A 13,340-nucleotide genomic window follows, 5' to 3' on the forward strand; every position below is an offset into this window, starting at 1 on the left:
TGAGAGCAATGAGAAGATATCTTTTTTGTGGGGGGCTTTTTTGTGTATTTTTTGAAGTCCTGTCTCATATTACTTAAAAGTTACAACTGCTGGGAAGTGCCCCTCATTTCCCTTTTCCCAAGACGGTACTGATGGTGTAGGATGGTCAGAGGCTGGCATGGGGCAGCAGAGCTTGGAGGTGTCCTCTGTCACCTCAGCTCCAGAGTTGAGGATGAGCAATGTGAGGATGAGCATCCTAGGGCCACTTCAGGCTTCCCATGGCTCACCCTCTGCAAAGATTGGCTCAGTTACTCTTTTTCAGCCTTTCTGCCCTTTTGTGCAGAACACTCACCAAGATGAAACTCTTTTGTGTCTGGATGCACAGCACTGAGAAAAGATTGATGTTGTACAGTATCCCCTGTATGCAATGATTCGGGTCAGGCTGCAGCTACAGATCATCATCATAGAATCCTCAGTGTCAGAAGGGACCTTTAAAGGTCCATACTTTGTGATTTCTTTGCTTCATCACTTGCTTGAAGTGACAGTTTGTAAGGCCGTGATGCAGTTCTGTGTGAAAATCTTGGACAAAGGGAAATCACTGCTGTTCCTTAATGATTTAATGCAGTTTGTTTCTGCATGGAAGACCATATGCCCCTTTGTGGTCTCTATGTGGAAGAGACCAGAGTTGTCTGCTAATTTACTCATTTGCCATGGAAATGAGTTACAATCCAATAGAATATTTCTATTATATTGCCAAAAGTATGTGATTTACGTCTGCCTTGAATACAAAACAAGAGGCCATAGAAGAGAAAAAGATCCAACCCTCCCCAAATTCAGCAAATTTTAAGTTGGGACGTGTTCTGTGTAGGGTTGAGTGAGAAGGAGACTGCTCAAGCCTTCGTTCAGCTGCCAAGGGAGTTCCCAGTGTATCTCTGGCAGCCGTTTGCCCGACACAGCTACTACTGCTTCCAGGAGCCAGAAGCCCAGAGGCAGTTCAGTGCAGTGCTGAGTGACTGCGTGAGACACTCCAACTACGGTGAGTGCAAAAAGGAATTCTTCCTGCACCTTATCTACCCTGGGAGAGATTTAAATAGCTGTTACAGTAAAAAAAAAAAAAAAACCTGTGAAAATGTATGAAAGATGTTCAGTTTTCAGTGCCTCGAGAAATGAATTAACATACACTTTTTCTAGCTTTGCCAGGAGCTGAGTTAGGTTGGGTTTGAGCTGCACTGCAGGAAACTCAAATAGAAGACATGGGAATTGCTTTGAAAGCGACATTCCCCTTGCTGTCAGTTCGTGCAAAACCAGTATCTTGGTGCAAAATCACAGGAGATGCTTAGTAAACATGGTATGTTAAATTCTCGCCTGTGTTTGCAAGCTTGACAAGTGTGGCACAGGTCTCCTGGACTGCGTCTGTAAAATGATGAGAGAATGTGGACTCTCAGTGCATTTTGTAATGTCTTTTACATATACCATCGCTGATGAAACACTTTCTGGTTTTGTTGGGTGCTGAGATGACAGTTCAGGCCTTCAGCCATGGCAAAGCCATGTAAGAGAGACATGAGTTGTGTGTAAGGCATGGTGTACGTTGCTTTGCACAAAAAATTGTTTTAAATCTCACTTTCTGGGTACATTGGGCTAGAAGTTTTCTAGGCACTGTCTGAAGCAAAACAACTTGTGACTTGCTGGGATTATAAAAGTAACATTGTTCCTGTTGAACTGGAAAAGCATTTGTGAGCTGGAACCTTCAAAAAAAGAAATACTTTTCTGTTTTTCAGATGATTGGTTTAATGTGATTTTCCTTGTTTTTCTTCGAGCTGACCTATTGGTGTCCAGGTTCCTACATGCCTGTAGCGTTGGTTTCGAGTCCCATCTGCTCTGCTGCCGTTGGTTGCAGATAAAAACACAGGAATGTCTCCAACAATTTCATCTACTTAGGCCTGAAAGCCCATGCTTGTAGATAATTGAATTGAGAGTACAATGTGTGACGGGTCTGTTTTGCTTACAGCAGTTGCTCCCTGTGTTGTTTTTAGCCATGACTTTAGTTTCCTGGTCATCAGCTTCACCCTATTACCCTCAGACAGTTGTCTCATGCTGTCCTCCCTGGATTCTTCTGGATTTCTTCTCATCTCTGCTGCCAGCGATATCTCCAGTCCCCTTTAAGACTGCATTCCCATGATGAAAACACATTACTGTACTTTGAGGCAGTCCCCTAGGATGCTGAGTACTTTGCACGGTGCTCTGTGGTGGGTGATGGCAGGCACTGCCTCTGCAGGACATGCAGGACTCCCAGTCCCTGCACTCAGCAGGTGGTGTATGCTTCCCTGGCATGCTCTGGGCCCCCTTTGCTGTGCTCATGCTGAAGCTGGAGAGCCACAGCAAGCCTTTCCAGCACGGCCAGCCTTGTACAAACCAGGCAGAGCAACTCCAATGCAAATCTGTGTAGGTGTGGGGAAACTGAGGGCTAAAACGATGCGATAACGATACCAAAGGTGGCGACTATACAGACTATTTCAGGAGTAGATTAGCATAGGCTAGAGGCATCAGTCTAGAAGGAGCACACCTTCATCTGGCACTTCCAAATAGTTCAAGTCTGTAGTCTCAATAAATACTCCCTGCATAGCTGGCAGAGGAGCCTGCATTCCCCTGATGTGCCCAAAGGCAAAGCCTGCCTCTGATTTATGGTTCTGATTAGCCTGATTTCACATGTGGTCATACAGAAAGTGCTCTGGACTTTGGGAAGCCACCCCTTTTTTCCTCACCAGGGTTTGGTAAGTAGATGGGGATATAATCAAGTTTTCCTGGCACTGTCAGTCTTCCATGACTTGAAGCCTGTTCGTGAGATTTGGGTTTTTCATTTCCTTCTTCTGGAGCAAGTGTAACAGGATTGACAAAGCTTTTGGCAGCCTTATTTTTTTTATTTATTTATTTTTTTCCCTTAAAGTTCAGCACATTACTCCAGGGGACAATTCGGAATTGGCAAGAGCTGGGATTCGATGACCTAACAGGTCTTTTCCATCTCCAGTGCCTGCAAGTCTGTGTTTTATTATATTTCATATGGCTCAGCTGATGCTCGTTTATGCATCTGTTCCAGGATTTGTCCCTCTCAGCTTTTTCTATGGTCAAGTTGTTACCCAACCAAAGTGACACTGGAGTACCTTTAACAACACTCATCCTTCCTATCACACTATTTCTTCTCAACAGACTTGGAGATAAAGACAGTTTGGATTAAGACCTATTGTTTCACTGGTAAACTTGAACAGGTTTTTCTGGCTAAGGAGATGGGACCCAGTATTTTCTTGATTTCTTGGACTCGTACCATCTGCTAGAAACCTAAGTGCTGTCAATGGAAAAATGATCACTGACCTCAGTAACCCTAACTCTGTGCTTGAAGCAAATGGTCCTCCCAGTTTGACTGTGGAATAGAACGTAGTGGGACGAGGAGCAGCGGCCAAGGCAGCATTCTCCACTTCTCTCCCCTGCCAGGGCAGATTTGGCAAGGGTAGGTGAAAGGCAGATGTAATGTCTGATCAGAAGGTGCCTTTCTGTCTTTTCTGTAAAATAGCACTAGGAGTTCTGGAAAGGAATGTATCACACTGGGTTTCAGCCAAAAATTCAGAGAAGTTTTTAGTTAGAATCTTTCTCCCAGGAAGCAGAATTAAATGCTGCTTCTTTCTGAACACAAACCTCAAGTGAATCAGTGTGTGGTTTTGTCATGGGAGCTGCCCTGGGATTCAGCCATTGACTCTTTTCTGAGTCTCTCTTTTTAAATAACTGGTCCGTCTTGTGTTTCTGGGTTTTCTGGTCAGAGCTCATGGTCAGAAGAATAATTACAAAAGTGGTTGGATTTAGTGATTGCTACTTGCAGGTATGAGTCAGATGCATGTGCTGTGGGTTTTTCCTTCCCCTTCAAATTTCCTGTTGTGTTCAGCTTTCTTTTATCCTAATTGATAATGAGTTCAACGAGACAATGTTTTCATTCATTGTTGATGGAATGAGGAGACTTTTGCACCATTCTTGAGTACAACTCAGGTGAAATAAATTAAACAAGCTTTAAAATGTACCTAACCCAACCAGGACTGGTGCTGAAATTATTCTAGGTGAACAGGATGTGTACACAGAGATTCCATTCGTTAGCCTGATTCTGAAAGTTGATGGATAGATTAATCTGAGCACAGAAATCATCCAAGTTCCGTGATTCATCTGGGCAGCTCCCGTTCTGCTCTTCTGCAAAGAGCTTTCGTGATGCCTTAGGCTTTGCAGAGGAGGTCAAATGCTTTGGGGACCTGAAGTTATGAGGCTGTGTGATTCAGGGCTCCTTGCTGAAAGCAGCAACGCCCAGGGAGCAACAGCAGGATCCTGATGGGCTGAGGGGCATAGAGGAACTCAGAGGAGGAGGCCCAGCTCACGGTCCCAGTGCCAGAGTGCCCAGAAGCCTACCCAGGCTGCCATTGCCTGAATGAGGACAGGACTTGCTGTGGGATGCAGGGGAAAAGCTCTTGGGGATTGTGTAAAGTATGTCTCAGGGTGTCTTCCAGGAGGCTGGGAACGTGTGAGATTTGTTATGGGATATTTAGGGGAAAAAAAGCAAAGGTGGGAAAAGGAAAAGGCTGTAGTGGATTGAAGAGGAACAAGCGCGGGGTTAGGTGAGGAAGAAAGAGATGGAAGTGACAGTGAGGTGCAGACAGGAAGGTGGTGAGCCCAGCCAAACCCCACACTTGATATCGCCTCGGTCTGCCTGCCTTTTTACCGACCTCCAATTGTAACACTTTTCCAGGGTAAGGCTGCTCTCTGTTGGGTGTGTGCTGGGGTCCCGAGTGCCAGCAGGTAGGAAAGGAGCCCCGGCATCATGGGCACCCTGCAGGTTTGGAGTGCCAGCTCCCAGCTGGACGTGTGTGACAGGTCCCTGTGCCAGCTGTGGGAGAAGGGACTGCAGAGCACAGGGACTGCCTGTGCAGGGCCAGGGCTGGTGAGCCCTGAGTGCTCTCCTGATGGAATTCCATCTGGTGTAAATGTCCATTAGCTTCACTCACCAGCAAAACTGAGTTCAGGGTATCTGTCAAGCACGAGGGGAGGCATAGGAGCCTGTGACCATAGAGACCATAGGGCTGGGACTGGAACTGAATGATCTGAGGTCTGAGCCAGATGGTGAGGAGATGTGGGGGTCTGGAGCTCGTGCTGGGGGTCCAGAGGCCTGGGCCGGTTGTGAGAGCTGCAGTAATTGGGGTGCCAGACCTGGCAAACTTCACATAAGCTGTACCTGCCGTCACTACCCTTTTCTGGCTAAGCTTAAGTCAAATGAGTATTAAAACTTGTCTGCATCATTTTTGTGTATGACCCTTCTCTTAAATTTTTTCTTCTAGGAACAATAAAGGCTAATAGGATATTTGCACAATCGGTGCATCCTGCTCATTATCTCAGAATTACTTTACAAAAGCTCCATCAAAAGCTTCCTTCCCTCCAAACTTCCCAGTCTTTACCAATACCTTTGTAATTGAAAGCATCAGTGAGCTGCATTAAAGGACACTGTGTGCAGCTCTGAAATGCCGTGATTTCTTTCTCACTGAGTTTATTACCTAAGGCAGAGGATATGAAACATTGTAAAATGCAGATTTGCTGATTTCAAAGCTTTTTGGTGGTTGGAAATGAAAGGGTGAGTTAAATTAGTTAAATGACTTGAATATGCATATAGAAAGATAATGTTCAGGGGAGGTCTCTAAATATAGAGTGTGGATCAGCCAAAGAAATGCTCATTGCTGAAGAGGCTTCTTCTGTACCAGCAAATGCAGAGTCAATAGTAAAACGTGGCGTAGAGTAATAATATTTGGTGATGTCTCTTGATAGAGATAATTCCACATACAGAGAAGGCACAGATCTCTGGCACAGTGCTACACGATTAAGCTTTCAGCGTTTGTTAGTCAGTTTCTTGTGTTGTAAAACACTTGCGGTAGGTTCCCAGGGTAGTCATAATGCCTTCAATGTTTCTGCAAAATCGAAAACTAAAAGTTTAAAATGGCAAATGTGCCAAGTCAAGAAATAACTGTCAGAAGAAGATGCATGTGACTATACTATATATTCTAATGTCATTTTCATATCAACTTCCTGATAGAAGGGACAACATGAAGTGCATTTTTCTGCCCATAGAACCTTTTTTTGACTTTCCATCCCCAAGTTTTGCCTTAATTTATTCTTGGGTTGACCAGGAGGAGCTGCTAACCTTTCACTGTTACTTTTAGAGCCCAAAGGAAAAGCATGAAGCTGCGATGCACGAATCAGGTTGGATGGAAGGAATAGGTTTTGCCCCAGAAGGCGATGGGCAAGGAACAGCCTCCCCAGGGCAGTGAGCACAGCCCCGAGCTGCCAGAGCTCGTGGAAACTCTGGACAATGCTCTTGGACATATGGTCTGAGGTTTGGATGGTCCTGTGTGGAGCCAGGAATTGGATTCAACAGTCCTTGTGGGTCCCTTCCGACTCTGGGATGTTCTGTGATTCCAGAGAGTTCTTCTCAAGCTTCTGTCGAGCTCAGACCTTCATCAGCATGAGATTTCATGTAACACTTAGTTTTAAAAGCTTTCAGGTTTTTAAAGAAGCTGTGCTTGAGTTGAAGTGGAGTGTTGAAGTGGCTTCATTTTAAACTCCCTTTTCTTAACCTGCTATTTCCAGATTAGACGTGGACTGTGGCATGCAGATCATCTGTTTGCCATTATCTTCATGGTCCCTCCATTTCCACCCACAGTTTGGTCTTATTTTCATTCCCTCTCCATCCCCATTTTGTTTTTGGAAAACAGAGAAGTGGTGAGAGCTGCACCCATCCCATTTTAGGGGGCAGGTTGCTAGTGAGGTGCCCACCTCATCCCCAGCAGTGAAGTGCTGTCAGTGCCAGAATAGCGGTAATGAGGGAAATGCCCAAAATATAGCTGGTAACTCCTAACTACTGTCCTTCATTTTTCAGTTCTTTACATTTGCATGCCCTGTGAATCAGACAGAAGTTTCTCCTGAATGTTTCTTTCATTATTTTGTCACTTTATGAGGTCTTTTCCTTTCCCTGTATGAGGTTACCAGCTACTGAGTTTCACTTGGTATTTGCTGTTAAAAGGGAAGAAGCTCAACTGGTTGGTGCTGCAGTGCAGGGAAGTCTGTGTGAGGAGAAGGAAAATACAACTAGCTAATTTGGGGAGATGCAGTTTCACTTCTTGTTTTTAGATTCTTTCATCTGGTTTGATTTCACATCCGTATCTTGATAAACACCATCACGACACAGGAAGCTAAGGGACTTTCAAAACTATATCCTGTTAATTAAGTCTCCAATTAAGCCATAAATAAAAAGAAAAGAGAAAAAAATAGAAAAGTTCTGTAAATAAATGCATTAGGCAAGGGATGAATACAAAATTTCCTTTTAATCTCACACTGCACACTGCAATAGCAGAACTGAGACACCATCAGATTTTTTCCTCCATCTCTGCTGTTTTGGGTTGCCACTGGCTGGGCCCACATTTCCTTTTTCAGTTCTAAATTTAGCTGACAGGTGTTTTTCTCATCATTATTTCTGTCGTTCCAGCACTATGTGTACATAATGGTTTGCCAACTCTTGGGCTGTAATTCAGAATAATTACTGAAGTGCTGATAAAGATTGAGAAGGTGATATTAGATGCTCAAGATGAAGATAAGGTCGGCAGTATCAGGAGAAATACTGTCCTCCTTGGCCACTTTCCTCTCTTTGCCATCCCTTCTGCATGCCCTAAACTGTCCCTAAACCTGGTGCTGGACTGCTCATCTTTATCCCTAAAAGCACAAATCCAAATAGGGCTTGGAAGAGGTTTATGAGTCTTCTGTTGCAAATGGGATGGCTTTTCTCATCTGGAGAGGGCAGGTGAAGAAAAGGAGTTTCTTTTTCGGGTATCATTTTCAGAATTATCTCCTTCCGATAATGTGCAGAAGGACCAAATAAAGTAGAACTGAGTGGGAAATTGCTTTGATGACCACAAAATACCAAAAACACCTTTTTTGATGTTAAAGTACAGTAGCTTTCTGCTCTGAAGGTTTGTGTGATACTTTGTGGCTGGGCAAAAGCACAGTGCAGGCAGTACTTAGCACTTCTCCTGTCCAACTCAGACCTGGAGCTTGCTTTTTGACTTGTTAATTCAATCACTTGATGGTTAACAGGGTGAAATCTCTCCTTTACCCCATCTGAGTGGCTGAGGTGATGGTTGGTCTATTCCGTGTCTCTCACTTGACCCACAAGCCCAAATACGGGTTCAAAACTGGGGAGTAAATGTTGGTGGAAGTATCAGCATCGTCACAACTTACAACACCACTTTGCAGTGAAAATCTCTGACAAGATCTGCAAGGTGCTAAAAAAAAAAAAAAAAATGTTTTAGAAGAGAATTTAGAACTTGCTGTATGATTTGCTTAAAATGAGACTACTTTTTCCTTATACGGGGTGTCTTCCGTCTGTGACATCAGTTCCTTCAGTCAGCATGGCTTTGGCTTTTCCAGTACGCCTCTCTTGCTTGTACCGTAGTTGGGCTTTTCAATCAGTGGGAGGTATATTCATTCTGAAATGCCAAGATGATTAACGTGTGTAAAATCTTAATTGAAGTGATGTTCTTGCTACTTACATCACCTCCCACCATGGTCTGATCTTTCATTTCTAACGTAGTACAAAGCAGGAGGTGGTGCAGAAGAGGCACTGCCTTGCAGCCACCCCCTGAGCCTATTTTAGTAGCTGTGAAGAGACTCATTGGCGCAGGTGGAAGGCTGTATTTGGGCTGCAGCTTCAAAGGTCAGCGGTAGAAAAAATGATCATCTTTACCAGGAGTGGTTTGTAAAGCACTTGGGTATTATCGGAGATGGATGATGCTGTGGTTTAGGCTATAAAACCCCAGGGTAATGCTCCTGGCAGAGGGAGGTGCTACTTTGAGCAGCTTTAATACAGGCAATGCATGCTGCGAAGCACCCATCTGAAACTCTGGTGTAATGTTTCTCTGAGGGAGTTTGTGCTGCAAAACTTTATTTGCTATAAATGCAGAGTATTATTGCAGGGTTGTATCCTGTTTGGAAATGACCTCATCTTGCTTCTGTTAGTGGTTAGCAGTTTTGTACCACATGATCTATGAATAATACACCGCACATAGCTCTCCGGAAAACATCAGAGCTGTGAGATTGATGCCTCTCAGATTGAGCTGTTATACTTCACTTCCAACTCAGTTTGGGATAATAATATGACAGCATTCATTTTGTGAAACTAAACTGTGTGTTCTTTCATTCAGAGATATATCTCTGGGGTGCTGTAGCTGCTTACCAGCCCAGAGCAGGCTGTCATCCCATGAAGTGCAGTTCCCCAGTCCTCCTAATTTCCCCACATTCAGGAAGATGAATTCACTTGGATTTACTTAGCCCTTAGGTGAAGTTCTGTGTGTCAGGACTGTTTTGTTTGGTTTTTAAGAGACAGAAATATTCAGGACCTCAGCTTTTGGAGACTATGGCCATTGCCTTCCTTAGCAATTTTCTGTAGTACAAGCAGTAGCTCTTGAAATACCTAAGAACTCAGGTGACTTCTTTTTGTCATCTGATAAGGAGATGATGGCTTGGTTTTGCACATCTGTTCATAACAACTTCTGGGCCAGGACTCTCTCTTGGCCTGTTCTCTGTGTCCATCATTTTCCATGTGATGAGTGCTCATCATGCTCATGCACCACCTCGGAGAAAGTTACTCATCATTAACAGAAACCGGATGAGCAACCAGCAGTAACTGCTGCGGTTCTTAGCCAGAGCAACTGAATCCCAGGAGGGTATTGTCTGAAATAATAGGAAAAAAAAACGCTACTGCAGGAAACCTGTGCTGGATAGATCATTCATAGAGAGGGAAACTGCTCTTTGGTGTTCTCGCTTATTTGTATTGATAGGCATCCCCTAATAGTGGTGTAGGGAGGTTGGTGGAATCATTCTTTAACTGCAGGAACATCTCTGACTCCCCAGTGTTCTCCAGATGCTTTCACCCAAATCTGTCGGCAGTTGGCAGTGTGAAGCTTTCTTCAAAGTGCCACTACGAGAGCTGGCAGCGTCCTGCTTATTGAGATGGCTAAGATACCACACTTCTGGAATATAATAGCCCTTTCTTTCTACAGCCCCCCTTTGCTTTGGAATGGATATTTTCTGTTTTCTTTTTTTACCAGCCTTTGTTTTAAAAGGGCTATTTTTTAAAAGAAATTCAATTAGAAAAATCAAATAGATTGTTTTTATTATTATTAAAAAGCATGTTTAATGGAAAGCAGGGGAAACACAACAATCTAAATATGTTCAAAAGAAAGATGCTGGGGTGAGAGGAGGATGACTTGGAAGAGGAAGGGAATTGGGAGAAGTTTGACTTGCAAATCTTATCACAGAAACTGTTCTGTTGAGGGTGATGTCCAGTACAAACAAGAAGTGGTGGAAGCACCATCTTTTGAGACTGCTGAAACCAAAAGTAAAACACTGAAAATCCCAAATATTATTCAGCTTTGTCCACCTCCTACTGCTCTATTCACAGCCTCCCAAGAAGCACAGCCCTTCACCAACACTGTAGAGCCAGAGATTTTTCTTGTCCCAGGAAGATGCTACATAAGGGGATCAGCAAGGGCACTGCCATCATCTAAGCTAGGTTTTCACCAAGTAGATGAGGGAGCAAGAATGTTTTACTGTGAGGTTATATGAAATTAAACAAGGTTTCTAATTTAATTAATTAAATTAGTAAGGAAGTAGAGAAGAGCCAGGCTGACTGCATCACCATCATATATAAATACTACCATTGCTATAAGATTGCTTGGCATCAGCTGTGGCATCATCCACAGTTACCTGCAGGAAGAATTCAGGACCCATGTGGAAAATAACATCCACTGACTGCAGAACCAACCTGTCCTCAGCCTCCAGCATAGGAGCATGCACAGATGTTGGTGCTGCAGGAGGCAGAGGGAGCAGGGTGGACTGCTTCTGAGTTTTGAAAGTCGAACGATGGGCGGATTGTCAGGATCAGCATTTCTTTAATTAAAACCTGTACTCTGTGAGCTCAGGCTTCTGGATTCCGTGTTAGCACTGGTTCATCTTCATCTTCTCTGGGCCTCAGCTATTTGTTAAATGTCAGCCAAAGACTTAGATTGCTCTCGGTGGCCTTAGCTAGCTTTGGTAAAGTACTTTGTCCACAGCCCGTATACCCCTTTATTATTATTAACAACAAAAGTAATAAATCTAGCGTAACAAAAACCCGTAAGGGAGAGGGATATTTACTGGATTGCAGTTGGGGCACTCTGCTGGTTTTGAAGAATGGCATGCACGGTTTTTACACATCGTAAAATATCCTGACTGCAGCTCCTTGGCCCTGAGCAGCTCCACACTGTAATGCTGCTGCTGCATCCAGAAATGAGCGAGGCCCAGTTTGCAGGAGGGATGCAGGAGGGAACTGCAAACTGTTGGTGTCTCAGCGGAGCAGATTACCCCATAAATTGTGGGAGGTGGAAAATTCTTGCTGTCTGGTTACCGCATCTGACCACAGTCCCACCAGGAGCTGCAGAAACATTTTGCTGAGCTCCCCAAACACAGCCTTTGCCACGAGGCTTTATGAGAAGCACAGGAATGAGCCATTCTGCTGCTTACATGAAGACTTTGCTTGTTGACTTTGCATTTGTGAAGGGAGGTTTACTCTAAGCTATCTGTCTTCAGATACCTATCCCTGTTCCTGTGGAGTCGTGACCATTGTACTCCTTTTTAATGCTGCAGCAGTGAGCCCTATTCATAACAGTGATTGCCCAGAGGGGTGCACAGGCTAAATTGGGTATTGAAAAGTGTTTTAACCTTCAGCATAGCAGCCTAGGGGTTGTATTATTAAAGAGGTACCTCCCTTCAGTTGTAATTAGGGAAATTGCCATCTGAGTGATTAATCATCCGATGCAGCAGTGTGTGGTACATGCAGTTAAGGCACTTGAATTGGAATGGTTGAACACAGATTTCCTATCATCCAGATTTGCTGAAAATCCACACTTTTAGTGCCAGGCAGCGAGCCCTAAGGCACTTACTGCCTCTGCTAACAGAGTCTGTTTCTAGAAGGTTTTGCACAGAAAATTTCTGTGTTTGACTAGGGTAGGACTGGCCAGTCTATGACGCCAGGTGAGGCTGAGAACAGCAGGGCAGCTAGTCCATGCTACTGCCTTTGGGCACACATGTGGGAGCCTGGGGCTGAAGGTGGCCCATTACTGCTGTCTGACCAGGCATCTGCTGGGGGACACCAAGGAGCTGTAGTGGGTAACATGAAGAACCACATTAAGGGACAGAATTCTGACAGTGGCCAAAACATTGGATGTGACCAAAATCAGGCATGGGACCTCCTGTGTTATGGATTTGGCACCAGGACTTCATCGGTGCCCGCTGCTCTTAGTGGGTGTTGAGGAGCCTGGTCCTCTGAGCATCATTTCGATCAGCGAAGGTTTAAGATTTATTTTTGGAGGGACATACACTGTGAGGAGGCTCGTGCCTACAGGCAGCTTTCTGCAGCACTGAAAGCACTGTGCCTTCGTGAGATAAGTGATGTGGGGAGATGCAGAAAGTCACGGTATTTCCAGTTGTCTTTTCTTCTTTTCAGTAGGAGCTTTGCAGCAGTTACTCTGTGAATGAACTGCTTCTGTGTTATGTTTATAAAAGGAATGCACTGTTAGCAGTATCTTATCTGCATTTGTTATTTGAATTAGGCTGCATGCTGGGGTATGAGAAATAGAGTCTCTGTGTGGCTTTTCTTATTTCGAAATAAAAGAGACCAAACAGAATTTTGTTTTGCTCTCCCCAAACAAGCAGATGTTCTATCCATTAGCAGCTGGAGAAGCTGCTCGGGGAACTTTCCAAGTGCAGAGGAGCCTGCATTAAGCACGTAGCATCAGTCTGGGTGCCCGTAAAGTCTCACAGGCATTATGCTGGAGGACATTCAGTAAACTTCACAGCTTGCAATGTTGTTGAAGATTTATTTGCTAACTGCTTCTTGTCCAGTGACAATTAAATCTTTCTGTGCTTGGCTCTTCCCTTCATAAAGAGATAGAGCTTGAAGGTGGAGCTAGAAGCCTATGTGTGTGCATACAGGCTACCCAAAAGGAAAGGACAGTTTTCTGTTTTGAGGAGGGCAGCAGCTGGCCCAGGCAGAGGAGAATAAGGTACATCACACATGCAGAGCAGATGTTTCCAGCTTGCTGTGGTTGTGGAAGCCATGTATATGACACAAGTAGGAAAGTAGACTGAGGTAGTACAGTGATTACTGCACAGAAAGAAGAGCGATCTTTGTTAAGGTGTGCCTTTACATATAGGATCATAGAATGGCCTGGGTTGAAAAGGACCACAATGATCAT

At 44.3% G+C, this 13,340-nt stretch overlaps 1 protein-coding gene across 1 annotated transcript in view; it reads left to right on the plus strand.

Moving 5' to 3' along the window:
• Positions 1 to 13,340, plus strand: part of NIBAN1 (niban apoptosis regulator 1) — a 59,731-nt gene that overhangs the window by 26,680 nt on the left and 19,711 nt on the right. The window contains exon 5 of the mRNA XM_042873881.1: positions 848 to 1,015. Coding sequence (XP_042729815.1) covers positions 848 to 1,015 — 168 coding nt within the window. The remainder of the gene's footprint in view (positions 1 to 847; positions 1,016 to 13,340) is intronic.

This window comes from Lagopus leucura, unplaced genomic scaffold (assembly GCF_019238085.1).
Source record: "Lagopus leucura isolate 7727_CA_CO unplaced genomic scaffold, USGS_WTPT01 Super-Scaffold_100009, whole genome shotgun sequence".
NCBI lineage: Eukaryota > Metazoa > Chordata > Aves > Galliformes > Phasianidae > Lagopus > Lagopus leucura.